This window comes from Myxocyprinus asiaticus, chromosome 17, assembly GCF_019703515.2.
Source record: "Myxocyprinus asiaticus isolate MX2 ecotype Aquarium Trade chromosome 17, UBuf_Myxa_2, whole genome shotgun sequence".
NCBI classification, from domain to species: domain Eukaryota; kingdom Metazoa; phylum Chordata; class Actinopteri; order Cypriniformes; family Catostomidae; genus Myxocyprinus; species Myxocyprinus asiaticus.
This window is the reverse complement of record NC_059360.1, coordinates 35,174,818-35,202,443: the sequence shown is the minus strand read 5'-3', so window position 1 is coordinate 35,202,443 and position 27,626 is coordinate 35,174,818. Positions and strand designations below refer to the sequence as shown.

The 27,626-nt window shown below is 38.4% G+C and overlaps 1 protein-coding gene across 1 annotated transcript; it reads right to left on the bottom strand.

Moving 5' to 3' along the window:
• On the bottom strand, window positions 1-27,526 carry LOC127454740 (coiled-coil domain-containing protein 6-like). Its single transcript, XM_051722112.1, has 9 exons — window positions 27,095-27,526; window positions 25,251-25,400; window positions 20,313-20,441; window positions 19,748-19,851; window positions 19,436-19,596; window positions 13,218-13,374; window positions 8,495-8,595; window positions 7,256-7,377; window positions 1-1,204 (listed from the first exon to the last, which is right to left on the bottom strand). Exons 1-9 carry the CDS (start codon window positions 27,383-27,385, stop codon window positions 1,028-1,030), a joined length of 1,392 nt encoding a protein of 463 aa, XP_051578072.1. The 5' UTR covers window positions 27,386-27,526; the 3' UTR covers window positions 1-1,027.
• Between the last annotated feature and the right edge of the window lie 100 nt (window positions 27,527-27,626).

Sequence of the window (27,626 nt, the reverse complement as noted above, 5' to 3'; positions counted from 1 at the left end):
AAGCATTTATTTATGTTGAGTTAATTGTTCAACAGTACCTTGTTTTGTTGCGTCATGTCGGTTCATGTTTAGGTGTATATGACACTGGCATTAAGCAAAATTCCCATCTGAATAAGCACTCTGAGCTCTCCCTTTACAGCGAGGGCCCAGAGAGAGGTCGGGCTGCTGATCAGAAACCAGTATTGACTTTGTTTTTGTTGTGGGTCATGTTTGGATTCTAGTAGGGTGAGACTGGTCCCTGACCAGCAGTCGTGGGAAAACCTCTATGGCTGTGCAGACACACACAAACACCCGCACACACACACACACTACAATCCCACTATAATACACAAGCTGAGAGGCAACAAGTGCTGAATCAGTACATTTCAGTCTGTCTTTACCATCTACATACTGCCAACAAGAGCCACGCACACATCTGTTTTGCAAACAAAAACAGCCTAAAACGAGCAAACAATAAAACAAAGAAAAAAAGTTACACTGCCGCCCCCAAAGGCAAATCTGATTCTGTTTGAGATTCAGGACTTCCTCTTAAAAACTGTGAAGATGCACTCTAATGAGTGGATAAATCTTTCCTATCAAATTCTTCCGTAATGACAGCATTTAACTATTACATGGAAAATTTAAGTCAATTGTTTAAAATGGTTGAAATTTAACGGTGGCAGAGGAAAGACCAAGAACTTTCCGCAAACAAAATTTAGACATGTGCAGTTGACATACTTGACAACCCTTTCAAATGATCTTCTAAACCTTTCCAAACCAGCCTATCATGTTACAGAAGAACACAGTAAAAATAAAAAACTTAACAGCATGGGGCTGGTTATGGGTCAGTCAGTCTGCCTGCCAAGCATCTACACATTCTCCCTTTTCAAATTCCAAGTTCTTTAGTTCAACTGTCCCAGTCCTCAAATTCACAACTTCAATCCACTCAAATCCCCAACCTTTGCCCAGTGGAGGAGTTGTTGTCATTGTAGTAGTAGTGTCACCTAGCTTGGAGTAGCCTAGCTTAAGGTAGCGCATGGTGCATGCATTAAGGCTGAGAGGATGGATTCTGTGATGTCACAGAGTGGGAGGAGCCGGAATGAACCAGCGGCTGTGTGGGCGGCGGTGGAGGAGGGTGCTGTGCCCCAGAGTGTGTGTTGGGGGAGGGAGGTGGTGTCGGACGCTTGAACTTATCTGGGCTGGTACTTCTCCTTGGGGATGGCCTCTGTGTGGGGGAGAAAACCAAAAAAGAGAGAGAATTTGTCAAGCAACAAACACAATGCAAAAGTTTCAGTTTCCAACAATCTTGTGGTCATGATTTTATTTTTTAGTTGTGATTAACATTTTTTTTATTGATTCATATATTAAACAAAGAACAGCAAAACATATACAAACAGAATCAGTACTTAACCCCCACTAATACCCCCCCCCCAATCCCCAACCTGGCCCCCAACAACACCCCAGTGGTCATACATGATTATAGACAAAAAAAACAATTCCCCTCCAAAAATGCCAGATATATGCCCCATTTCCTCCCAGTCTTCTAAATGACTCTTCCTCAAAAGCCGCCACCCTCCCCATCTCCGAGCACCACTCCTGAAATGGGGGCGCTCCCGCTGACTTCCATCCCCTTAAAACTATTTGTCTGGTGATCATGACGCTGGTTAAAGGAATAGTTCACCCAAAAATGAAAATGTGATGATAATTTACTCACTCTCAGGACATACAAGATGTATCTGAGTTTCTTTCTTCATCAACACAGAATTTAAGATTTATAGGGTTTCATTTCAGGCCTCCTCCTTTAAACAATGCAAGTGAAGGTACTCCATTTTTTGATGGTCCAAAATGCATATTTAGAGTGCATAAAATAATCAAAAAGACTCCAGAACCCAAACGATTGATTATTTTTAGAAACAAAACAATACTTATATACTTTTTAACTAAAAATGTTCACTTCCGTACATCTCTGTGACGCGCGCTCATGAGAGGGATGACATAAGCTCGTTGGTAAGGTCACGCGTCACGTGGAGGAGGCAGGAAGTGCGTCATTCCTGTTTTTCATTTGTCGTGTGGATTATTTTGATGCACCCTAAATATGGAATTACTGTTAATTTTGCTGCTACATTATACAGTATACTAGTTAACAATAAAGTTTTTCTTAATAAGCTATACATTTATATTGAAATAATGTGTAGTTAGAGGTTTGTGTTTCTTTACATATTAAAAAGAGTACACCCAATTGGTTCCACACAATAATGTAAAGATATTCTAAACTGATTATGCAAAAAAACAACACTGGTAACGGATCAGAATCGGCCGATACTGAGATTTCCGATATCGGAAGAGAAAAAGTGGTATCGGGGCATCCCTACCTTCAACCAAAACTCTTGGATCTTAACACACAACCAAAAGACATGGGTTGTGTCTCCATCTTCCGATTGACATCGGCAGCAGGTGGGTGTGTCTTTAAGACCAAGTTTACACAATCTACAATAGAATCTATGTAAAATCATGAATTCATAAGGCACACCCTTACAGCTATAGATGCAGACTTGACGTTTTTTTAAATCCTAGCCCACACTCCCTCCTCCAAAACCAAGTTTAAATCTTTCTCCCATAATCTTTTGATAGAAGTTAAAGCACCGTCCCCCAGACTCTGAATTAGCAGGGAGTAATACACTGATGCCTCATGACCTTTTCCAAAAGCAGTAATCACCACTCCCAAAGTATCTGCTGCTTTAGGGGTGTATGCTACTCCCAAAATAGTACAGAGCAGGTGGCACAGCTGTAAATACCTAAAGAACTGAAATCTGATAATCCTAAAATGCTGAACCATATTTTCAAAAGATCTCAACACTCCACTCTCATATAGGTCACCGAGTGTATTAACCTCCCTCACAATCCACTCTGACCTGCAGAAAGGGGATTTATTAATACGTAGTTTTGGGTTCAGCCAAATGTTCAAGGCAACATTTAAATAAATGTCTGAATTAAACACTCTGACACTTAAGACACTTTTGTCCATACCGCGTGCAAATGCGAGATAACTGGGTGTGACTTAACTTCTCCGGTTAGTCTGATAGAAAGGCTTTGCAATGGCAAAATAGCAGCAAGAAGTTCCTGTTCAATACAAAACCAGGGAGGGGCTCTCTCAGGTAGAAGCGACCAATGAGCCAAATATCTGAGACCGAATGCATAGTAATAAAACAAAATCTTGGGTAGGCCTAGCCCACCATTGTCAGTCAGCCTATGTAACTTATTGAAATGTAATCTGGGACGCTTACCATTCCAAATGATAGACTTCGCTATACTATCAAATTGCTTGAAATAAGAGAGGAGGACATCTACAGGGAGAGACTGCAGCAGGTAGTTGAATTTTGGAATACAATTAATTTTAATAACATCAATCTTCCCAATCACAGATAAATGTAACGAAGCCCATCTGCCCACATTGCTCAAAAACCTTTTATTAAGGGGTCAAAATTAACTAAACAAATCACAAAAATTTGCTGGGAATAAAATGCCCAAATATTTAATGCCCTGTTTGGGCCACTGGAAGGTGCCCGGCTGAAAAGCTGTTACTGGGCAGTACGCTATCAGAGCCAAAGCTTCAAATTTAGACCAACTGACTCTGTATCCTGAGAATTTAGAAAAGGAATTACTAATTCTGTAGAGGCAAGGTATAGATCTAGTGGGGTCGGATAGGAATGATAAAATATCACCTGCGTAAAGCAAAAACGTATGTGTCATACCTCCCGCCATCACCCCTGGAAAATCATTTTCCTTTCTTATCGCAGCTGCTAATGGTTCCAGGGCAAGACAGAACAATAATGGGGAAAGAGGGCAACCCTGCCAGGTGCCCCTATCCAGAGTAAAATAATCTGAAATTAATCCATTTGTTTGTACTGCTGCTACCAGGTGTCTATAAAGTAACTTAATCCATCCAAAAAAAGTATTCCCGAACCCGTACATTTCCAAAATCTTAAAAAGATAATCCCATTCTACCAAATCAAATGCCTTTTCGGCGTCAAGTGAGATGGCAGCGACCGGAGTCTGATCATTCGTCACTGACCACACGATATTGATGAAACGCCTAATGTTATAGCCTGAATAAACCCCACCTGATCTGTATGTATAAGAGATGTCATAACTTTACTTAATCGGTTATCCAAAATTTTTGATAATATTTTAACGTCTAGCTGGATCTGGGAAATTGGATCTTTGTCCTTTTAAGAATCAGACTGATCCGGGCTTGTGTCATGGTTGGCGGAATCTTTCCATTCTTTAATGATTCCATATAAACTTCTAGCAAAAGTGGAGCCAGTTCTGTAGCATAAGATCTAAAATGATTTTATTTTTGCCATTTAAAAACTGGTGTAATCCCATGTGTTCACATTTGCTATTCTAATTTTGACCAGTAGCTCAGCGATACCACGTTTGAGATATACACTCACTGTGCTCTTTATTAGAAACACTATTATCCTAATAAAGTGCCCGACATGGTCTTCTGCTGTTGTAGCCCATTCACCTCAAGGTTCAATGTGTTGTGCATTCTGAGATGCTATTCTACTCACTACAATTGTACAGAGTAGTTATCCGAGTTACCGTAGCCTTTGTCAGTTTGAACCAGTCTGGCCATTCTCTGTTGATCTCTCTCAATAACAAAGCTTCAGCCTGCAGAACTGCCACTCTCTGGATATTTTTTGTTTTTGGCACCATTCTGAGTAAATTCTAGAGACTGTTGTGCATGAAAATCCCAGGAGATCAGCAGTTACAGAAATCCTCAAACCAGCCCATCTGGCACCAACAATCATGCCACGGTCGAAATCACTGAGATCACATTTTCCCCCATATTGATGGTTGATGTGAACATTAACTGAAGCTCCTGACCCATATCTGCATGATTTTATGCACTGCACTGATGCCACACAATTGGCTGATTATATAATCGCATGAATAAGTAGGTGTACAGGTGGTCTTAAAAAAGTGATTGGTGAGTGTATGTATACTGTATCTTTTTACTAATGCTAATTTACGTACTTTGTCCTTAGTTAATTTAAGCCATGCAAGACTGTTTGAATGTGTGCAAGCATGTATGAAAATGTATTCTGTATGTGTGAGAGAGTCTGGCTCCACTGTCACCTCTGGTTTAGCAGAGCAAGCAGCCTTTCCCATCACCACTGGATATCAACAATTTTAAATCATCACAACCACAGCGTTGCTACTGACACAGCAGCACACTAAATCTTTTAAAGAAGCATAAAGAACTCAAAACCTAGAGTGAAGAAACAAATCCAACTTCAGCATAGGAAAAATAATGAGCATTGTGAATTAGCAACTAATCCCAACTGGTCACTGAATATTATTCTTTGAAAGCTTGAGGTGATAAAAAGTTCATACTAATACATGTGTCACCTAACCAGTTCAGTTAGAAGGTACACATAACAGAGGCTATGTTATTGGATTTGCTTTAAGATAAAGGTGCAACCCAAGGTAAAGATAGCTTTTAGAAGAATAAGTATTGAGGAGTTTGATGCTGCTGCTGTCAGCATGACACAAACATTGGTAGACTTGGTCATTCACTAAAGCCTTTACTAGTAAAGACAGGTTCATATTTATGTAACGAACATGAGGCTGGACTTACCTGCTACTCAATTACAAAAAACACTTTGTTGGCCTCTGCTCAACTGGACAAGATCCAGAAAGTTTTGTGGAACACATACGATGCAACTGAGACGAGTTGAAATTATATTACTTCACTGCTCTGCTTTTATAGCCAACTTATTTACCTGCTTGCAAACCTTAACCTGACAAAGTAACACATTAAAATCAAATTTCCGCTGCAATTTATCTCAATGGTACTAAAAGAGTTGGATTTATAGAGACTAGAACCAAAAACTCACATTCAGCCAGTAATCTGACTTTTCATTGGAAATCCAAAGCTACAGTGACCTTAATTACGCAAAAGAGTTGGCGACAGCAAACATGAATGATGTGAAGTGACGAAACAATGCCCAGGTCTCGTCTGAGCTTGTTTGAATCTAGTTCTGATACTTAAAGGAATTATCCTGAAAATAATATTTAAACCACTTATCTGACTTGCTAATCAAACATTACAGTCCTTTCGACTCTTTATCCAATAACTTTGAGAAAAAGACATTTCAGTGTATTTTGATCTTACATAGTGAATCTTTAAAGAGCACCTTTTATGGTTTTTCAAATATTACCTTTCATGTAGTGTGTTATATAGCTGTTTGTGAATGTAAAAAAATCTAAGTGCACGACAAAGAGTTATTGACTCCCAAAAGAAAGAACTGATTCTGAACACCTGAAACGAGTCGTTAGTAATTCCAGACTTATTTCCTGTACTAACCTACATAATTTGGTAACAAAAAAACCCACCTCTGGTCTTCATTGGCTGCTCGTGAACAGCTATGACCTGCCCTCAAACACTACACTAAGCGGTTGACCAATCACAACAGACTGGGACATTTGACCAATCAGAGCAGAGTAGGCTCTCTGAAAGGAGGAGTTTAGGATAAATCCTTTAGAATGGATCATTGAACGAGTCGTATTTGACACGGGGGGAAAAAAAAAGGTAATGCTGCAATTTAAATTTTGAGCAAATTAAAGTGTTTTTTGAACTTGGATGCATGTAAATCTATTGTATGAGACCTTTAAACAAAATTAGGCAAGTTTAAAAACCATAACAGGTGCTCTTTAATCAAACATGGTGACAAGATTAAAGAAATAAATTCATCAACATACCCAGTTTCGAACTGTTCAGGTGCAAGATTAGATTAAAGTTAGATTAAAATGTGAAAACTCAGAGAAGTGGGTTAGTGGTTATGTGCAGCTCGAATAAAAAAAATGTCAAATCTGATGACCTGATGTGGTAAACACTAGCCTCTGGGCCAAGTCAGTGTTCTACATTGACAGCGACTCTAGGAATGCTTGCTATGTCTCCATCTAACAGGTCAAACAATACACTGCATCTGACACTGGGAGGAGAAATATGGATTACTTGTGTAACTGGAGTCATATGGATAAATTTTTATGCTGCCTGTATATGCTGCCTGTATATGCTTTTTGGACCTTCAAAGTTCTGGCCACCATTCACTTGCATTGTTTTGACCTACAGAGTTGAAATATGTTTCTAAAAATTTTTGTTTGTGTTCAGCAGAAGAAAGTATGGTATGAAAGTGAGTAAACGATGAGAGAATTTTGTGAACTATCCCTTTGAAGTTCTGAAACAATGAATAGCATGCGGACGTACCTGTACAGCGTGTGAGGGTCCTGGGTGGATGTGCAGCCCAGGAGACGTGTAGTGGGGGAGTGGAGCTCGGCTCAGCGTGGCTGGAGGAGTGAAACCAACCGTGTGACTCGCGTACGACAAACCTAGGATGAAAGGGGTTCAAAAGGTCACTTACTATGTTTTAACGTTCAACTGGATTCATTGATTACTCTTTTGAAGTATGAAAAAAATTATTGGATTCCTGAATATGGTCTGGGTTGCTTCAGACCCAGATTACAAACCAGTCTTTCCTAGTATTAATTAAAATAAATAAATAATAATAAAAAAAAAAGACTTCTGGGCCAATTTATGAGCCCTGTTCCACTATGTACATGCAGTTTAAATTTGAAACTCTGTGATGTCTTTTGATGACTTTTCAACAGAAAAGTGACTCATATTTAGGCAATTTATTTTTTGCATGATGCAACCCCAAAACACATTAGTTCAGTTTCTCATTACTTCAGTAGGCAGTATGACAGCAGTTGAGGTCCAAAAACAGCAGTAAATATTGTAATTAATAATACTGGTAATTTGAACTACACATACACCGTTTTTTTTATGAGTTTGTATTTTCCATTTTTTCATGATTACGTTAGTTTATAACCTAGTCTATCTATTTTAAGTGAGACTGTACAGTATGACAAAGTAAGACAGTTTATGAGAAAATATAGAAATAAAGACATTGCATCCCTGAAAACAAGACATTAGACAAAGCACATAAAACATCTACAGAGCTGGTCAGACTGAAAAGTAAGACTCCTGCTTATCTACTAAATCTTAAATGAGAATGAATGCAAGACTTTGACCTCTTTTATCCCTTCACAACACAGTACAGTATGACAAACTAGCATAATAATTAACACTGCATAAAAACACACACACCTTTGTCTTTTCCTAAACGATAATCACCCAATGTACTCGCCCAAAGGTATGTGTGTGTATGTGTGATCTAAGGGAAAAGTTAGCATGAAGTGAGCTGATGATTTCAGACCAATTAGGGCATGTAGACATAGTAAATGTGATTCAATATTAATGGTAATGCACCTCAGCATGTGGACCCCCTCTCCCCCTCCCCCTCCCTTTTATGTATGTTAAAATGTTGATGCTATGATCAGTTTTGTCAAAGCACATGAAATCCTTCAATCATAGACTCTCCTTAATTAGTAATTTTGCCCTCACAGTGTTTGTGACATCTTCAAAGCTAACTGCGTGGACACATACCCGGAGAGATGGGGCGGCTGGAGGAGGGAGACGGGGTGTAGGGGATCGGGCTGGACACCGTACGAGCTCTCAGCCCTTGAGCAGACATCTCATTAAAATATCTAGAAAGAGAAAGAGGCATGAGACAGCCAAACAGCAAAATTTGACAGTGGTTGCTTTTCATTGTGTTTCATTATAGTCATGATGCAATTCTCCGGTTAGTGGCTGACAGGTTTATCATATTAAAGGAATAGTTCAACCAGAAATTATTTACTCACTCTAATGTCAAACATCATGAGGCAAGAACCAATGAGGTTTGATGTTATTGACACCTTTCTTTGCTCTATATGGCTTCAGAAGAATTGGAATGTTTTGACTATTTTACTTTGGTTTTATGGTGTGTGTTTTTGTTTTGTACATTTTCCTTTTGTGTTCTACAGAAGAAAGTGATATGGGCTGGGAGCAACATTAGAGTGAATAAATAATGACAGAATTTTAGGTGAACTATTTAAGATCTACAGCAGCATTAGACATAGACAAAGGTTTGGTTAAGGTGGGGATGCTGCGGTATGAATTTTTGATGGTTAGCTTACCGTATGAGAGAGAAAAAGAAAAATAAATAAATCACAGCTAACCGGTTTTACAATTATTTGCAAATTAGCACTGATGCAAAAAAATGCACCGTCTTAGTGGACACACTATATTGCCAAAAGTATTCGCTGACCCATCCAAATAATTGAATTCAGGTGTTCCAATCACTTCCATGGCCACAGGTGTATAAAATGAAGCACCTAGGCATGCAGACTGCTTCTACAAACATTTGTGAAAGAATGGGCCGCTCTCAGGAGCTCAGTGAATTCCAGCGTGGTACTATGATAGGATGCCACCTGTGCAACAAGTCCAGTCATGAAATTTCCTCTCTACTAAATATTCCACAGTCAACTGTCAGTGGTATTATAACAAAGTGGAAGCGACTGGGAATGACAGCAACTCAGCCACGTAGTGGTAGGCCACGTAAAATGACAGAGCGGTGTCAGCGGATGCTGAGGCACGTAGTGCGCAGAGGTCGCCAACTTTCTGCAGAGTCAATCGCTACAGACCTCCAAAGTTCATGTGGCCTTCAGATTAGCTCAAGAACAGTGCGTAGAGAGCTTCATGGAATGGGTTTCCATGGCCGAGCAGCTGCATCCAAGCCATACATCACCAAGTGCAATGCAAAGCGTCGGATGCAGTGGTGTAAAGCACGCCGCCACTGGACTCTAGAGCAGTGGAGACGCGTTCTCTGGAGTGACGAATCACGCTTCTCCATCTGGCAATCTGATGGACGAGTCTGGGTTTGGCAGTTGCCAGGAGAACGGTACTTGTCTGACTGCATTGTGCCAACTGTGAAGTTTGGTGGAGGGGGATTATGGTGTGGGGTTGTTTTTCAGGAGCTGGGCTTGGCCCCTTAGTTCCAGTGAAAGGAACTCTGAATGCTTCAGCATACCAAGAGATTTTGGACAATTCCATGCTCCCAACATTGTGGGAACAGTTTAGGGATGGCCCCTTCCTGTTCCAACATGACTGCGCACCAGTGCACAAAGCAAGGTCCATAAAGACATGGATGAGCGAGTTTGGTGTGGAAGAACTTGACTGGCCTGCACAGAGTCCTGACCTCAACCCGATAGAGCACCTTTGGGATGAATTAGAGCGAAGACTGCGAGCCAGGCCTTCTCGTCCAACATCAGTGTCTGACCTCACAAATGCGCTTCTGGAAGAATGGTCAAAAATTCCCATAAACACACTCCTAAACCTTGTGGAAAGCCTTCCCAGAAGAGTTGAAGCTGTTATAGCTGCAAAGGGTGGGCCGACGTCATATTAAACCCTATGGATTAAGAATGGGATGTCACTTAAATTCATATGCGTCTAAAGGCAGATGAGCGAATACTTTTGGCAATATAGTGTATTTCTTGGGGACATGCCACACTAGTGGCAGCCCTACAATAAGAAAACTGATAAATACACAGAATATAAATAGGAGGTATAAAATTAGAGACGCACCAATCAAGGGCACGACACCGCTTATAAGCATCCCGAGTTCAGTGATGTGCTGATGTAACTGGAGTGCTCCAAAAGTGCACATGTAAGATTATTGTGTGCGCGCAACATGTAGTTCACAGCATTCAACGTTTTTTTCTTCTGCAACAGTTTAGTAAAGCAATCCGTTGTCTGTCAGACACACTAACAAAGAATCGGCAACAGACTCCATAAAAATACTGTACACAGCACCTTACAAATAAACCTTGTGGACTATGCATAACAACACGAACATTGCTCACAGCAGGCAATTTAAAGTCTGATCATGACTAAAATGGACATAGATTGTTGAATGCGGTGAACATACACAAGCAATGCTTTAAATAATGAGGATGATTTAAGACGTAACTTTTCAAAGTTTACTTGCTGATAGTAACCACGCACTGCACCACACGCTGTCAGCACGCTTAAACATTACAAAGTTACATCTTTTAATTCATCGCTTTAAAATCACCACAGCAAAAAATTAACCTTAGTAGTTTGTTTTTGGACGACTAGTGGAGTATCCTGTTCCATTTGTAGGATGTTTATCTATGACTTCTGTCTGCATGTTTTACACCCGTCGTATTCAGTCAGTCATTTAAATGCTCCCAAACAGCCGCTGTTTTTGGTGGAGTCTGGTAGATCGAATTCATCTGTTATATTTTGGAGTTTGTGTGTAGCCCCAGTTTCACTTGAATTAAAATGTTTCATACCGCAACATCTGGCCTTCAAGCATCACGTGGCAACCATCCTTAACAATAGCAACAGCTCCAGTACACACACTCACAAGAGTTTTTCACATTTAGTCTTACAAAATCTTCTGAATAACTTTTATATTAAAGTGTTGTGGAAAAGTATTTGCCCCCATTCTGATTTCTTCTTTTTTTTGTATATTTTTCATACTAAATTGTTTTAGATCTTCAAACGAGATTTAACATAAAACAAAGGCAACCTGAGTAAACACAGAATACAGATTTCCTATATATATATATATATATATATATATATATATATATATATATATATATATATATATATATATATATATATTTTTTTTTTTTTTTTTTTAATTGAAGCAAAAAAGTTATCCAACACCTATATAACCCATGTGAAAAACTAACTGCCCCCTTAAACTTAATAGCTGGTTGTGCCAACTTTAGCAGCAACAACTGCAACCAAACACTTCCGATAACTGGAGATCAGTCTTTCACAATGCTGTGGTGGAATTTTGGCCCACTCTTCTTTGCAGAACTGCTTTAGTTCAGCCACATTGGAGGGTTTTTGAGCATGAACTGCCCATCTAAGGTCCTGCCACAGCATCTCAATCGGGTTCAAGTCAGGACTTTGACTAAGCCACTCCAAAACTTTAATTTAGCTTCTTTTGAGCCATTCAGAGGTTGACTTACTTGTATGCTTTGGATCATTGTCTTGCTGCATAATCCAGTTGCGCTTGAGCTTCAACTCACTGATGACCGGACGTTCTCCTTAAGAATTTTCTGGTAGAGAGCAGAATTCATGTCCCTGAAGCAGCAAAGCATGCCCACACCATCACACTATCACCACCATGCTTGACCATAGGTATGACGTTCTTTTTGGGGAATTCTGTGTTTGATTTACGGCAGATGTAATGGGCCCCGTCTTCCAAACAGTTCCACTTTTGACTCATCAGCCTACAGACATTCTCCCAAAACATTTGAGGATCATCAAGGTGTGTTTTGGCAAAATTCAGACGAGCCTTATTGTTCTTCTGGGTTAGCAGTGGTTTTCGCCTCACCACACTTCCACAGATGGCATTTTTGGCCAGTGTCTTTCTGATAGTGAAGTCATGAACAGTGACCTTTATTGATGCGAGAAAGGCCTGCAGTTCCTTGGATACTGTCCTTGGCTTTTTTTGTGACTTCCTGGATGAGTCGTCACTGTGCTCTTGGAGGAATTTTGGAAGGTCGGCCACTTCTGGGAAGGTTCACTACTGTGCCAAGTTTTATCCATTTGGAGATAATGGCTCTCACTGTGGTCCTTTGGAGTCCCAGAGCCTTTGAAATAGCTTTTTAACCCTTCTCAGACTGATGTATTTCAATCACCTTTTTCCTCATCATTTCCACATTTATTTCGACCTTGGCATAGTGTGCTACTGGGTAAGACCTTTTAGCTAAGTTCATGCTGCTGAAAAAGTTCTATTTAGGTGTTGATTTCATTGAACAGGGTTGGCAGTAATCAGGCCTGGGTGTGTCTAGTCCTGCTGATCCCCATTATGAATGCAGTTATATAGATTTGGGGATTTAGTAACTAAGGGCAAATACATTTTCACACAGGCCCAGTTGGTATTGGATAACTTTTTTGCTTCAATAAATAATCATTTAAAAACTGTATTTTGTTTTTACTCAGATAGCCTTTGTTTTATGTTAGAATTTTTGAAACAATTTAGTATGAGATATACACAAAAACAAAAAAATTAGGATGGGGGCAAATACTTTTCCACAGCACTGTATATACTTAATCATTATATATAATATTTATGCCACATGTAAAGCATTTCATGATTTTTAACCGCTGATTCTAAATTCTTACGGTTCAATTAACCGTGACATTTATAATCGCAGTTAATAGTAAAACCGTATAATCGTGGCATCCCTAGGTTTAGGTCAACTTTAGTGCGAGTAGGTGTGTGTTAGTGTGATCAATGTACCTCTCATCATCCATCTCAAGGCTGCTCTCACTCTCTGACAGCTGTCTGCACAACGCCTCCCTTCTCTCCATCTCTCTCTGAAGTTTCCTCTGAAGACGAATGTTTTCTTCCCTCATCTGCCTTTCCTCCTCTATGTACTGAGCCCGTTTCTCTGTGTCTGGAAGGGAGGGAAAGATGATGGAACAAAATACAGAAGACAAACATATACTACATTTCTAGTATTTTATATCTGCTTTACTGCAGATTTTAAGTGCTGCTGTGTTAATGGGTGTGATACTGTGCTGGGAGAAGAATGCTGTTCTGTGTCAATGTCTCCCTCTAATGGCCATAACACACACACACACACACACACACACACACACACACACACACACACACACACACACACACACACACACACTATTCAAGCCAAGTATTAAACAATAATAAAAAATTAAACAATGTCTGTGGAACTCACACTGCACTGTGGCACAATGGCAGCATCTAAGTTCACCTACTTCTACAATGCACTAAGAAAATGTAATTCAGCTGTTAACAGGAACACATTAGGGCTGTCAATTGGGCAGAGAAACTATGAAGGTAAAATTGGTAAAATTGTAAAATTGGTAAGATTTGTGAAAGCGTAAATCAAATTGCAAGCACACAGAACATTTTGTAAAGGTATCAATCAAGTTGCAAGCGTAAGAAAATATATTAGCAATACTTTAATGCTTTGCATAAGAGTAATTCATGTGTTGTGAATCTGTAATATCGTATTAACACAAAGTAAATTTGGTGTGTATTCTTCTGACTTCCTTTTATTTCATGATTACAATTTTGACACCGTTTTTGCGCCTAAACATGGCCAAAAACATTGAAAACCTGCAATCAGCGATATGCAAGCAAAGAAAGGGTGTCATGAACAGCAAATGGACTGACCGCGTAGAATCAGTCTGTATATGTAAAATAAACTACTGCAAGCATGTAAATGACTTGTGTTTGTGGCATAAATATTTTCCAGAAATAGTGATATACACTGTTCCATCTTCCCTTTGTTGCGCTCACTTTTGGCACGAATTTCTCACTGAAAAGAGTTTAAGCGTGAAGAGAAGGTGGGTCTACCTGCTTCCAGTAACCAATCAAACGAGGTTTTCCTTGACCAGTTTACTCTGACCTGACTGGTTTAATAATGTGACAGACAGCTTCTTCTACATATGGCTCAACATCATTCCTCTGGGTATCTCTCCTCTCTTAAATATTAAACTGAAATATTAATACATACACGTTCTTTTATTGCGAATGTAAAGATGAGCTGACACCATTTATTCATATAAATCTCAGTCTGGTGTTCAAATGTTTCTTCTTGTTGCTGTTCATTATTTTAATTATATTTTAATTACTTTCAATTATCATTGGCATGGCAAATGGATGGATGGACAGATGGAACTTGCTGGTATCATTGAACTCATTCTAAAAAACAAAATGATAGAGGTAAACTATTTATCTATCTGTTCACAGAGTTTTGTTTTATATGGCTTACTTTATTAATTTGTTTTCTAGCATGAGTGTGGCATGGGGGGCATGGTCATGTGTCTGTCTGCGTGAAAGGGAGAGTGGTAAGGCTCGTCACCTAGGTTGTAATTACCCTAACACCTGTCTCTCATTATAGTGATGGTGGAGGGAGACCTGATAAGGCACGCCAGAGCATCAGTGGGGGAGAGAGAGGGACATGACGTGTTCTAAGAATGTGAAGAGTTTGTTATTGAGAACCTGTGTGTGTGTATTTTGGCCACCAAGATCCCTTTTTGTTTACATATTTTGTGACACTGAAAGAGTAATACAAATACTCACATTGACTGTTCGCTGTCTCCTGACTCCTACATTGCCCACGAACTCATAAACTATAACAATGAGTTCTGTGATACCAGCTAATTCTATTTATTCACCTAAATGCCTTGCCAATGATAATTAATAGTAAATATAATTAAATCGTGTATGTATTAACATTTCAGTTTAATATTTAAGAGAGGAGAGATACCCAGAAGAACGACACTGAGCCATATGAAGAAGCTGTCTGTCACGTTATTACTTATGTAGAAGTTTATTTTACACATAGACTGATTCTACGTGGTCAATCCATTTTGCTGTTCATGACACCCTTTCTTTGCTTGCATATCGCTGATTGCAGGTTTGCAATGTTATTGGCCATGTTTAGGTGCAAAAACAGTGCCAAAAGTGTAAGCATGAAAAAAAAAAAAAGGATGTCAGAAGAATAGAAACTAAATTTACTTTGTGTTAATATGAAATTACAGATTCACAACACATTATTTACAATTATGCAAATCATTAAAGTACCGCTAATATTTTTTTCTTACACTTGCAACTTGATTTATAACTTTACAAAATGTTCTGTGTGCATGCAAGTTATTTTTACGCTTGCAATTTGATTTAAGCTTTCACAAATCTTACTCTGTGCATGCAAATTTCTCTATCACGCTTGTAACTTTATTTACGCTTTACAAATCTTACACTGTGCTTGCAAATCATTTAGGCACTATTTTATCTTCATAGAAACTAAATTCAAATTTTAAAGTCAGCTGATTTTTAAATTGATGTAGTTTCCTTAGTCCACAAGAGGGCGCACTGAATACATAAACCATAAAGCACTGTGTAATATTATTGCAAAGAACATTCCTGGCTGTTAAAAAAAAAGAGCATTCCATTTTCAACTAATGTGCATAAAATAAATACGTTTTAGTCAGTCCATATTCTCAAATGTTTAGTCAAAAGTAAAATGAGGGGGGAAAAATGCTTCAATAGACAGTTCCCATGGTGTTACACTTGCACTGATGCCACAGTGTACTACCCCAGACTCAAGCTTCATTATAACAGCAAAATACCACATTGTGTTTTATTCATTACTGTTGTATGTAGGGTAGCAATATTCCCAGACAGCAGTGGTATTCGGCTGAACTCGGTGGTGAGCAGCTCAGACTCTGAGCTCAGGCCAGGGGCGGTTCAAACAGATGGAACACAACAGAATGGAACCGAACGTGAGGATCTCGAGACACACATTTCCAAGAATCCAAGTTGAACTCCTTTCCTGACAAAGCAATTAAAAAACTCATTGCTTTATCTGAGAAACGCTTATAAGAAGAGAGGAAGACGCAATGGCCAAAGACCTCCACCTAGTGTAAGTGGCTGTTCACACAGAACGCTTTTGCAACCATCCATTTGTTTTTCTATGTAAATGCGCGCTAGACGAACGTTTTACTTTCGCTTTGTTTATTCAGCGTCTCGTGAAGGAGCGCTGTTTTTTTTTAATGTTAAAAAGCATCTTGAGCCACCTGCTTTCTGCTAAACTGCATTTGTTGCGCTGTGTCTAGCATTTTTTAGCACAAGAATGCGATCAATTTTAAGTCATCGTCAGTGCTTGGCACACATCCAAAATTTGAATGCACATTTTTTTTCTTAAATACAACAAATATTCAAAATCTGGGCACCTTTGGCGACTTCTTTTTTTTACATACTATGATTTGGGATTAGGCATGTGGTGGTATTCTGTAATACGGTATATCACATTAATTAACATACACAATGTTGTTTTCATGGACACTTCAAAATATCGTAAATAATTCTAGATAACCTTTTAACCAAATTGTTTAGATTTTCTGGTTGTACAGTAGTTTTTTTTTTCCATCAACAAATCAAGATTCACAACACTGCATGTATGTGGCACAAATTACACGTGCACTCTGATGTCATAAAAAAACAACACTGACGAGAAGCATGGCTGAAGAAGGAACACAGCCGACCCTTTATCCGCCTTCTAAAAGGGTTAAGTTGAAAGTGTGGAAGTATTTTGGGTTCCATAAAAATGCAGAAGGAATGTTGGTTGAAGATTATTTCCCTTTGTGTAAAACATAGAAGAAAAGTGGCAGTGAAACACAGGAACACCTTCAACAGGTGGCTGAAAAGTGGTTTGTTAAAACTCCGATAGCTATACAGTAACGTTTGTCTTGTAGTAACAAGTAAAATACAGTTGTAATCGGTTAATATTAAGTCCTGTAATTAATAATGGCAATGTGGCACAATGATGATTTCAATATTAAGTTTTAAGTTGGAACGCAATGCAATCATACATTACCATTAGGCATGTGACGGTCTCAGATTTTCACGTCACAATAATTGCTGAAGCTTTTATCACGGTATACGGTTTTATCACGGTATTTAATTACATTAAAAAAACAGGTTGAATGATCAAACTAGCTACCAAACTAGCCTTTTAAATGAACAGATAACAAAGAACACTGAAAAGAGCCCATAACATTTAAAAAAAAAAAAACTACCTTCCACACCATAGCTAGATAGCCAAATATAACGTTAAGTTGTTGTCTTAATATTTAAATGGTCACTATGCCATGGGGCCACTGATCATTACAGATCATACAGATCAGTACAGACCTACAACTTATCTTCTACAGGCTAATGTTAATGTAAGGCTAGACTAATTTTATTGGGCCAGCTACTAGGCTGCAACAATAGTATGCATGTTTTTTTTCTAGATAACAAGCCAGTTGCTAATATATAGCTAGGCACTAACTACAAATTTAACAACCACAAAATCACAAACGTACGATTGCGTGGCATTCCAACCTGAACTTAATACTGAAATCATCATTGTGCCACATTGCCATTATTAATTACAGGACATAGAATTAACTGATTACAACTGTATTTTAGTTGTTACTACAAGACGCAAACATTACTGTGTAGCTAACAATTTTTTTCGTGAACTACTCTTCGGCCACTTGAATGCAAGCTATTATCTGCAAATGGCAACAAGAGTTCACTTTCTTTGTTGTCTTAGTTTTCACTTAGCTAGTTGTCTCTTAGAGTTTGGAAAAACGAGCAGAACTGTCACAACTTACCTGTCCCGCAGATGAGCGAACATGTTGGAGGTGTTCCCGTGTTTCATTGCCACTTTTCTGATGGGGAAAAAAAACTACTGTGCGATCAGAAAAATCTAAACAATTTGGCTAGGTTATCTAGAATTATTTACGGTATTTTGAAGTGCCCACATTAACAATATTGTGCATGTTAATTACTGTGATATACCATATTACAGAATACTGTCACATGCTTAGTTACCATACTGTGTGAATGAACTTGCAGTTATTAAATTTGTAGCTAGCGCCAAGCTACACTACTGGTCAAACATTTTGAAACACCTGACTGAAATGTTTCTCATGATCTTAAAAATCTTTTGAACTGAAGGCGTATGCTTTAATGTTTGAAATTAGTTTTGTAGACCAAAATATAATTGTGCCACCATATAAATTTTATTCATTATAAAACTAAAATTTACTTTAAAAAAAAAACTTTGATGACTTTGACAAAATAATAAAGAAAAGCAGCCAACAAGTGCCCAACATAGATGGGAACTCCTTCAATACTGTTTAAAAAGCATCCCAGGGTGATACCTCAAGAAGTTGGTTGAGAAAATGTCAAGAGTACATGTCTAAAAATTCTAGGCAAAGGGTGACTACTTTGAAGATGCTAAAATATAACACAGTTTTGATTTATTTTGGATTTTGTTTAGTCACAACATAATTCCCATAGTTTAATTTGTTATTCCATAGTTTTGATGACTTTACTATTATTCTAAAAAAATAAATATAATAAAAAATATAATAAAGAATAAGTGTTTCAAAACTTTTGACCAGTAGTGTATGTATTAGCAACTTGCTTGCAATCCAGAAGAAAAAAAAAAAACATGCATACTATTGTTGTAGCCAATTAGTTGTTCAATTAGTTTTTTTTTAAATGTTCAGGGTTCTTTTCAAAGTTCTTTGTTATTTTTTTATTTAAAAAGGCCAGTTTGGTACTGAAAAAGTAATTAAACTTGTTATTAAGAGAACAACAACATAGTTTGTTTATCATTTAACCTGTTTTTGTAATGTAATTCAGTACAGTGATAATACCGTATACCATGATAAAAGCTTCAGCAATTATCGTGATGTGAAAATCTGATACAGTCAAATGCCTATTTGGGAGGCACTAAAACTAATCTTGCAAATCTATACAGTACAGTATGCAAATTGGTATGTATCCTATATCTTAAGCTTAACAGAAGCTCAATGTCTCTTGCTTTGTATTGTGTGTCTGTGCCTCTGACTGTAGTTCAATGGCAAGGAGTTGGTGTAGGAGTGTATGTGTGTGGTGAGAGAAAGACTCACGCTGTAGTTCTGTAGTGCGGAGGCTGCGTTTCAGCCTCTCTACTTCACTCTTAAGGAAGCGGATGTGCCGCATCATGTTCTCGGGAGAGTCAATCTCCATGGAAACCTCCTGTGGAGAGGACGGGGCAGACACTGGCTGGTCAAGCTTCTCTTGAAGAATCCTGCCAATTAAGAGTGAAGAGATCATGTGATGATGTGTTTCAGGCTACAAGCTTGTGGCTAATTTATGAAACTGGTGCAAGCTAAAATTCACAGGTTGCGAGTAATCAAAAATGGAAAGTAGAAAGATCACATTACAGTGCACAGGGTTACCTTTTCTCTGCCTCAAGTTTGTCCATGCGTTTCCAGAGCCGGTTGACAAGTGCCTCCTGCTCTTGTTCCAGAGTGTTTTCCAGATCAATCTTCTCACGCCGGAGCTGCATAGAATCATATATTTAATTAACACAACAACACCATGGTTTTGTCAAAACAGCACATCGTCATTAGGAAAAGTTTGGAGATGGGCCACAATGGTAATTTGGGACTTACCAAAATATAGGTTATGTATTTGTTCAAGAACAACCTGTTCTAATTTGGGTAGTTAGGAAAATTTGTTACCAAAAAAAACAAAAAGGTGCTTGGAAGTACTTATTCTTTACTGATTCCATGTCTAGAGTTATTTATTTGAAAATGTATTTAAGATTTGACCAGTTGTTTTTAGCTGGTCCTGGTCTAGAGCACGTTGTTTGAAGAGGGTTCCTCTGTACCATTTCTAAGGAAAGTCGCTTGGAGATGTCTAGAGGTGTCTGTGATAAAGTGAGCTATTTAGAGATGGTGCCCATTCTAGAGCAAGTCATCTGGATGTAAAGTTCTGCAGTAAGATGTATGAAGACAGTACCTGTTCTAGAGTGAGCTGCTTGGAGATGGTGTCATTCTCCAGCTTTTTAATCTTCTTCATCAGTTTATTGACCTGGAACTCTTGCTCTTGCTCCAAGTGCTGTTCCAACTCTGCCTTTTCATGCTGAAGCTAAGAGCGAAAGATCGTGGGAGTTAAAGACAATGAGAATCAAACAGAAGCAACACACTCTCAAATTTAAACATGATGGGCATTCCAAATGTTCTGAGATTCAAAGCAGTCATGTGTCATGTTTTGATGTGGTCCAGACATTGCGTCCCTTTGGTCCTTACCAAACAACTTGGCAACCCTTTAAGTAACCACTGGGTGGGGGTTTAAGGAATATTGCTGCCAATGTGAATCAGTTAAAAGACTGAATGCCTTGAACTACCACTTCAAGTCCAGAGCTGATCAGTGTTTGTTTCCAACTTTTCACACTTAAGTAGCTGATGTGCATGTGCCTGTTGTCTGTGGATTGGGCTGATTTAATATAAAAAGTCACTAGATTCACACTGGAGTAAAGCATACTAAATCCAGATATTTTAAAGGAGTATTTATTGGCAATCGACAGCAATTGTTGCATGTTGACTACCACAAAAAATAATTTCAACTTGTCACTCCTTTTCTTACAAACAAAAGCAAACATCTGGGTTACAGTGAGGCACTTACACTGGAAGTGAATGGGGCCAATTTTTGGAGGGTTTAAAAGGCAAAAATGTGAAGCTTATAATTTTCATTCTTCTGTTAAAACTCATGTATTATTTGAGCTCTAAAGTTGTTTAAATTGTCATTTTTACAGCCATTTTAGGGTTTGTTGATGTTACATTGTCATGGCAACAAAGTTGTAAAATTGAATATAAATTTAAACAGAAAAGTTTGGTAAGCGATTTTATCACATGAAAATTGTTAACACGCATATACTGCTTGCGTCTTGTGGCTATAGATATTATTCCAATGACATCACGACACACGCTGTTGCCATCTTGTCTGGAAACACAGTAGGGCTGTCAACTGGGCAGATAAACTATGTTCGAATTATCAAACCTTAAATATTTTCAAAATTCTAATAATATTCGATTTTTAAAGTCAGCTGATTTTTTAAAATCCTTAGTCCACAAGAGGGCGCATTAAATACATAAACCACAGCACCATTATATTATTGCAAATAACATTCCTGGCTGTTTAAAAAAAAAAAAAAGAGCCTTCCATTTTCAACTAATGTGCATAAAATAAATAAATACATTTTATTTATTTATTTATTGGGGGGGAAACGCTTCAATAGACCGTTCGCATGGTGTTACATTTACTAATGCAACAGTATACTTCCCCCAACTCAAACTTCATAATAACAGCAAAATACCACATTGTTTTTTAATTCATTACAGTGTATGTAGGGTAGCAATATTCCAAGATAGCACTGGTATTCGGCTGAACTTGGTGGTGCAGTGGCTCAGACAATGAGCCCAGGCCTGGGGCGGTTCAAACAGATGGAGCACAACAGAATGGAACCAAACACGAGGATTTTGAGACACACATTTCCAAGTTGAACTTCTTCCCTAACAAAGCGTTTAAAAAAAACTCATTGCTTAATCTGAGAAACGCTTATTAAGAGAGCAAGACGCAACGGCCAAGTACCTCCACCAACTGTAAGGGGCTGTTCACACCAAACGCTTTTGCAATCATCCATTTGTTTTCTATGTAAACGTGTGCTAGACGAACGTGTTTGTTTCGCTTTGTTTTTGTTTATTCAGCGTCTTGTGCAGGATCGCTGTTTTTTAGATGCTGTATCTAATTAAAAATAAATTTAGAAAGCATCTTGGAGACACCTGCTTTCTGTTAAACTGCATTTGTTGCACTGTGTCTAGCCTTTTTTAGCGCAAGAATGCTATTGATCTCAAGTCATCGTCAGTGCTTGGCACAAATCCAAAATTTGAATGCACAGTTTTAGCATTCGAATGTGCATTATTTTCTTAAATTATCCAAATATTCAAATTCGAATTTTAATTTGACAGCCCTAAAACACAGATTAAAAAAGTTTGTCTGCTAGTGCAGTGGGAGAAAGAGTACTACAAAATACCACATAAGGTTTAGTGTAGGATTTAAAGTTTGGTATAAACTATCAAGTTTATATGCTTTATAAACTGGTTGTTTGGATTTTTAAATGGTAACCAGATGTATAGTGCTATAATTTAGCCAACAGTTGAAGAAACACAAAGGAGTGAACATCAGAGCACTTAGTAAGACAAGAAGGGATACGTAGCCAGGATTAATAGAAGAAAAACAACTTTCAGCAGGGTGTTCTGATCACGTCTTTTAAGATAAAACAAGGAACTGCAAGGATATATATCCTGTTGTTACTGGAGTAAAACAGACTAGTGATGGCCAGCTAAAGGCCACAGTACAGTCAAATGGCGCACTAATGTTTACCTGACTGTTTCTCTAGTTTGTAAGTGTTCTTCTGTCGCCGTCTTAGCCCTTTAGTAAAACACTTTTATCTCTTGTACATCTGTGTAAATGCTCAATGACATTAAATTGATTCTTGAATTTACAACACTAGCATTCTGTACTTTGTTTACATAAAGCAGTCTGGACTCAGCATGTAAGCTTGTTTTCAAATCTTATGTTTAGGCTCTTACTTGTTGAATACTCAAACTATTAAGTGTTTGACGGCGTCTCATTTATTACATTTATTTTCAAGTAGACAATGTTACATTCAAAGTAATACAAAACTTGGCTTGGTCTAGTTTCTTAAGTCCGGAGTAAACACTCAATCATTGTAAATACAGCAGCAGTTATCAGCGAAGACAAAGCTATGAAACTATGAATAAAAAGACCCTTCTTGATTTATTTATGATGTGATATGAATGCATAAAATGACAACAAATATAAATGTAATAATTACACAATTATTTAAGCCAGTTTTTCTTACAACTTGGAAGGATCCACTCCATTTAAGTTTATCTTCAGATTTTCTTCTCCTAACACCTTTGTGAAATATTATCCAGCATTTCTATATAAACTTAAATGTTTTTCACAGTCACAATGTTTCAAATGTCTTTATCTCTTTGGTACAGGAGAAACACAGTGCTTTGTTTACCGGTGGCTCTATCTATCATGGTGGTGGGAGTGAGTTTGATGACATAATCAAATACTATCTATACTTTTGAAACTGTGAGTATTTTAACATTTACAGATTGGCCCAATTAATTTCCATTGTAAGTGCCTCACTGTAACCCAGATTTTTGCTTTTATTTTTAAAGAAATGACAAGTCAAAATTATTTTTTGTGGTAATCAATATTATGCCACAAATGCTGTCGATTGAGCTTAACTTGTATTGAACCCGAAATATTATTTTAAGAAGAGCCATACAAGGTCTAGTTTCAGGGACTTCCATCTTAGCACAGGAAGCTGCTTGATCAAAGCAAATTCATGACGGTAACACGTGCTTCTTATGCGTAGGGGTGTGAACGTTTTATAAATATAAGGGCAAAAACTCTGACACAAGTTTCATCGAACAGAAATCATTTTCAAGCTTTTGTATGAAACAAACTGACAAGAATATACACATGCATGCTTGTTTCCTGCATATTTATTAGGGGTGTAACGATGCATCAATCCAATGACCAACAATCCAATGTTATCAATATGCGTAAATATCGATATAGACATTTTTTTAAGATGTACCTTTATTTTAATACTCTCAGCCACATCCGTATGCATTTCCATCAGGCGATGAAGCAACCTTATTACATTCATTTCACTCTGAAGCCAAATTGTGCTCTGCTATCCATGCGCACGCGTCAACCGGGCTTCCGGCTAAATGCGAGCTCCATTGACAGGATCAGTGCGAGCACGTCAACCGGGCACTCCATAAAATGTGAGCTCTCGTGACAAATGCAGTGCGGCTCACTTGCAAGATTAATTCGGGCTTCCATTGATATCGTTGCGCATGCGACCCATTTGAATTTTACATGAGAATTTGCAATTTTAAAGTACCATGAAGAAGTTCAATCATGTAAAACACCCTGACAACGCCGACATTCTGAACAGCACTAACAAGGGAAAGAGAGACACCTGCTCAGCTCCAGCATCAGTGATAAGACTTTACACATTACACATCAAGAGCTTTTCTAACATTTATCCCAGTTAACTGTAACATAATTTTTCATTACAACCGTGGAAGTTGTAGCCAAGAAAACCATGGATAGCACAGATAGTTGGAAACAAGTCATGGGTATGTAAGTATTTTGAATTGGACTAAACTGAAAAATTAGCTATCATCAAACGAGTAATGATCACTTACTGTGACTTTATTTTTTTAATATTATTTATCTGTATAATTTTTTTCAACATGTCCCAATGCGGATACAGAGAGCTGAATAAAATAATCAAATTATATTTTGGTTGCATCTGAGGGCAAAATTTTTTTTATTGATTGTGTAAAATAGACACAATATCAGAATATCGATCGCAGGCCCCTGAATCGAATTGTATCGTGGCAGACTTTGAAGTATCGGCAAATATCGGATCGCAGGCCAAGAGAATCGATACAAGATCGTATCGTGATGAAACGTCTGATTTACACCCTTAATATTTATACACACACAGTTGGTGTCTAACTTATATCTAAGTAGCTTACTTTCATCCACACAATACACCACCCCTCCTCAACACATGTACCATAAACACTGTCATCTGGGCTAAGCCAAGAGGCAGATTCAATCTGACTAATGCTCACATTACCTAAACAATAAGATTTAGTTACCTTTAGGCATAAAAAAAAAAGAGAATGTTACTTTTAGGGGTAATTCAAAGGGCAAGTGATCATATTTCCTAGCCCTAACCTCTTTCCCCTTTAAACTAAGATCAGCTTTCCTGATGCTCCTCTCGCTGTGACCACAAACACACCTGATAGGTCCTCGTCTACTACAGGTTCTCACCTGCATGAGTTTCCTGGACAAGTCATTGGTGAGGAACTCCTCTTCTTTCTCATAGTTGACAGCGAGCGTCTCCTTCTCCTTTTGCAGAGCCTGAATCTTCTTAAACAAGGTGTTGGAGATGAACTCCTCTTCCTGTTCGGCCCGCGCTTGCTGCAGAAACAAACACAAAGCTGTTGCTTTAATATACCTTTAAAGGAATATTGCGGGTTCAATACAGTTTAAGATCAATCGACAGGATTTGTTGATTAGGATTTTAATGTTCATTACCACAAAAACTAATTTTGACTTGTCCCTCCTTTTCTTTAAAAAAAAGCAAAGATCGAGGTTACAGTGAGGCACTTACAAAGGAAGTGAATTGGGACAATTTGGAGCATTTAAAAAGGCAGAAATGTGAAGGTTATAATTTTATAAAAGCACACATTAATTCTTCTGTTAAAACTTGTGTATTATTTGAGCTGTAAAGTTGTTTAAATAGTCGTTTTATGGTTTGTTGACATTACGTCATCATGACAACGTCGTTGTAAAATTACTAAAACTTTACAAAGAAAAGGTTATTTATTTTACCACACTAAAATCATGTTAACACATATTGCTTATGTCTTGTGGCTATACTTTTGAAACAGTGAGAATATTAACATTTACAGATTGGCCCCATTTACTTCCATTGTAAGTGTTTCACTGTAACCCCGATTTTTGCTTCTTTTTGTTTTGTTTTGTTTTGTTTTTTAAAGAAAAGGAGAAACGAGTCAAAATTATTTTTGTGGTAATCAACATTATGCCACAAATGCTGTCGACTGAACTTTTATTGAACCTGGAATATTCCTTTAAGCTTCTGCAATTGAAATAAGGCAAATTTGACATTAGATTATAACAGACTTCTCAGACAAGATAACTGACATTATCAGGCCTCATATTTCCATAACCAAGCAATTATAAAAACCTAATATTTTATCGTAAACCATACATTTTGAAACAATTGTCACATTTCAATCGAGAATTACAATTCCAACAATTTCAAAGCAGCCAATAGCACTGATGGTCATCACGACAAAAAATTAAGTCTAAGATTACATTTCTGTATGGCATATTAGATATCAAATTCCTTGTGCAAATCAGTGTATGACAACATCCAGCCTTAGATGCATGTAATTCATTGTGACCTGTTGCACAACCAAAATTTCCTAAGTCTAAAGAAATAAGTGTCTCTTTCACTTATGTATTTGATGGCTGTTTGTCTAAATGCAGCTGGTCTGAGTGAAGCGCTGATTCACATACAGGATGTTGACGCATTAGAGCCAAATATACAGTGCCAGCATGCCACCCTGACACAGGCCTTAAACACTAATGACAACCCCATTCTCTTACAACAACTATCACAATATATAAGACGTGAAAAAACAATGTATGCATTAAAACCCTGATGGCAATCCACAGGACAAATCACTAAACGCTTTATATGCTCAGTGCACATGCAGAGTCCTGCTGTCTATGAAAAAACAACATAAGATGAATAATTATGTATAAAGACGATTAAACTGATAGCTTTAATTAACCATTTTGAACTCTTAAGCATTTTAAATAATCTAGTCTGTAAGAAATATTAGCATTTATGCTATTAAAATGCTATCAGGCTTTTGTTGGCTGTTGTCATCTTTAACAGTTAGCTCGCAGGCTAGGAGGAGTGGCAGACGCTAAACGCCCTCAAAACGCTTATTTTTAGACCAAACAAGCTCATGTTAGACTCTAATGTGGTTCGTAATGTGTCTCGGATGTTTATGGGGGACTACAGGGTGCTGTCAGGTGTGTTACAGCGATTAAAGCAAAGGCACGCGGGGCTGACTCACGATGGTGACGCTGGCTTTTCGCAGGTCGCGGTTCTCCTCCTGCAGCGCTTTGCACTTCAGCTTGAATGTCTCGAGCTCGATCTTCAGCACTTTGTTCTCCTGCTGCAGCGACGCGAGACGGTTCGTCAGCTCCTCCAAGCGGGACTGCGAGATCACGACGCCCTGCGCTTTGGTGGCGGTGTTCGTGGTGGTTGTAGTGGTGTTGGAGACGGCGGCGGAGGACTGCGGGGTGGCGGAGCTGCTGCTGCTGCCCGCGCCGTCCGTGTCGCTCTCGCTCGCGCTGTCCGCCATGGTGTTGCGCGCTATCTAGTAGAGCTCGCGACGGTGTTCGAGTGGAGTGTAAGTGGCTTTCAGGGGCTGGGAAAAACGAGGATTTAGAGAGAGCGTGTGTGGCTGGACTAGAGGGTCCAAGAAATGACTGGGTGTGTTGAAAGTGCAGGCAATTGAGGAGGGTGGCGCCGTCCTGTGGCGAAGAGGACAGTGTGTTCAAGGTTTATTTGCAGTAGCACCATCACTTGGGTACTGCTGTGCA

Excerpts from the sequence above, each read along its gene's own strand:
- LOC127454740 (XM_051722112.1), bottom strand. The coding sequence starts at position 27,385 with ATGGCGGACAGCGCGAGCGAGAGCGACACGGACGGCGCGGGCAGCAGC. Across the intron at positions 19,852-20,312 it reads AGCAGCTCACTCTAGAACAG|CTCCGGCGTGAGAAGATTGA; the intron begins GTACTGTCTTCA and ends GATTCTATGCAG. Across the intron at positions 19,597-19,747 it reads AAACTTGAGGCAGAGAAAAG|GATTCTTCAAGAGAAGCTTG; the intron begins GTAACCCTGTGC and ends CTTAATTGGCAG.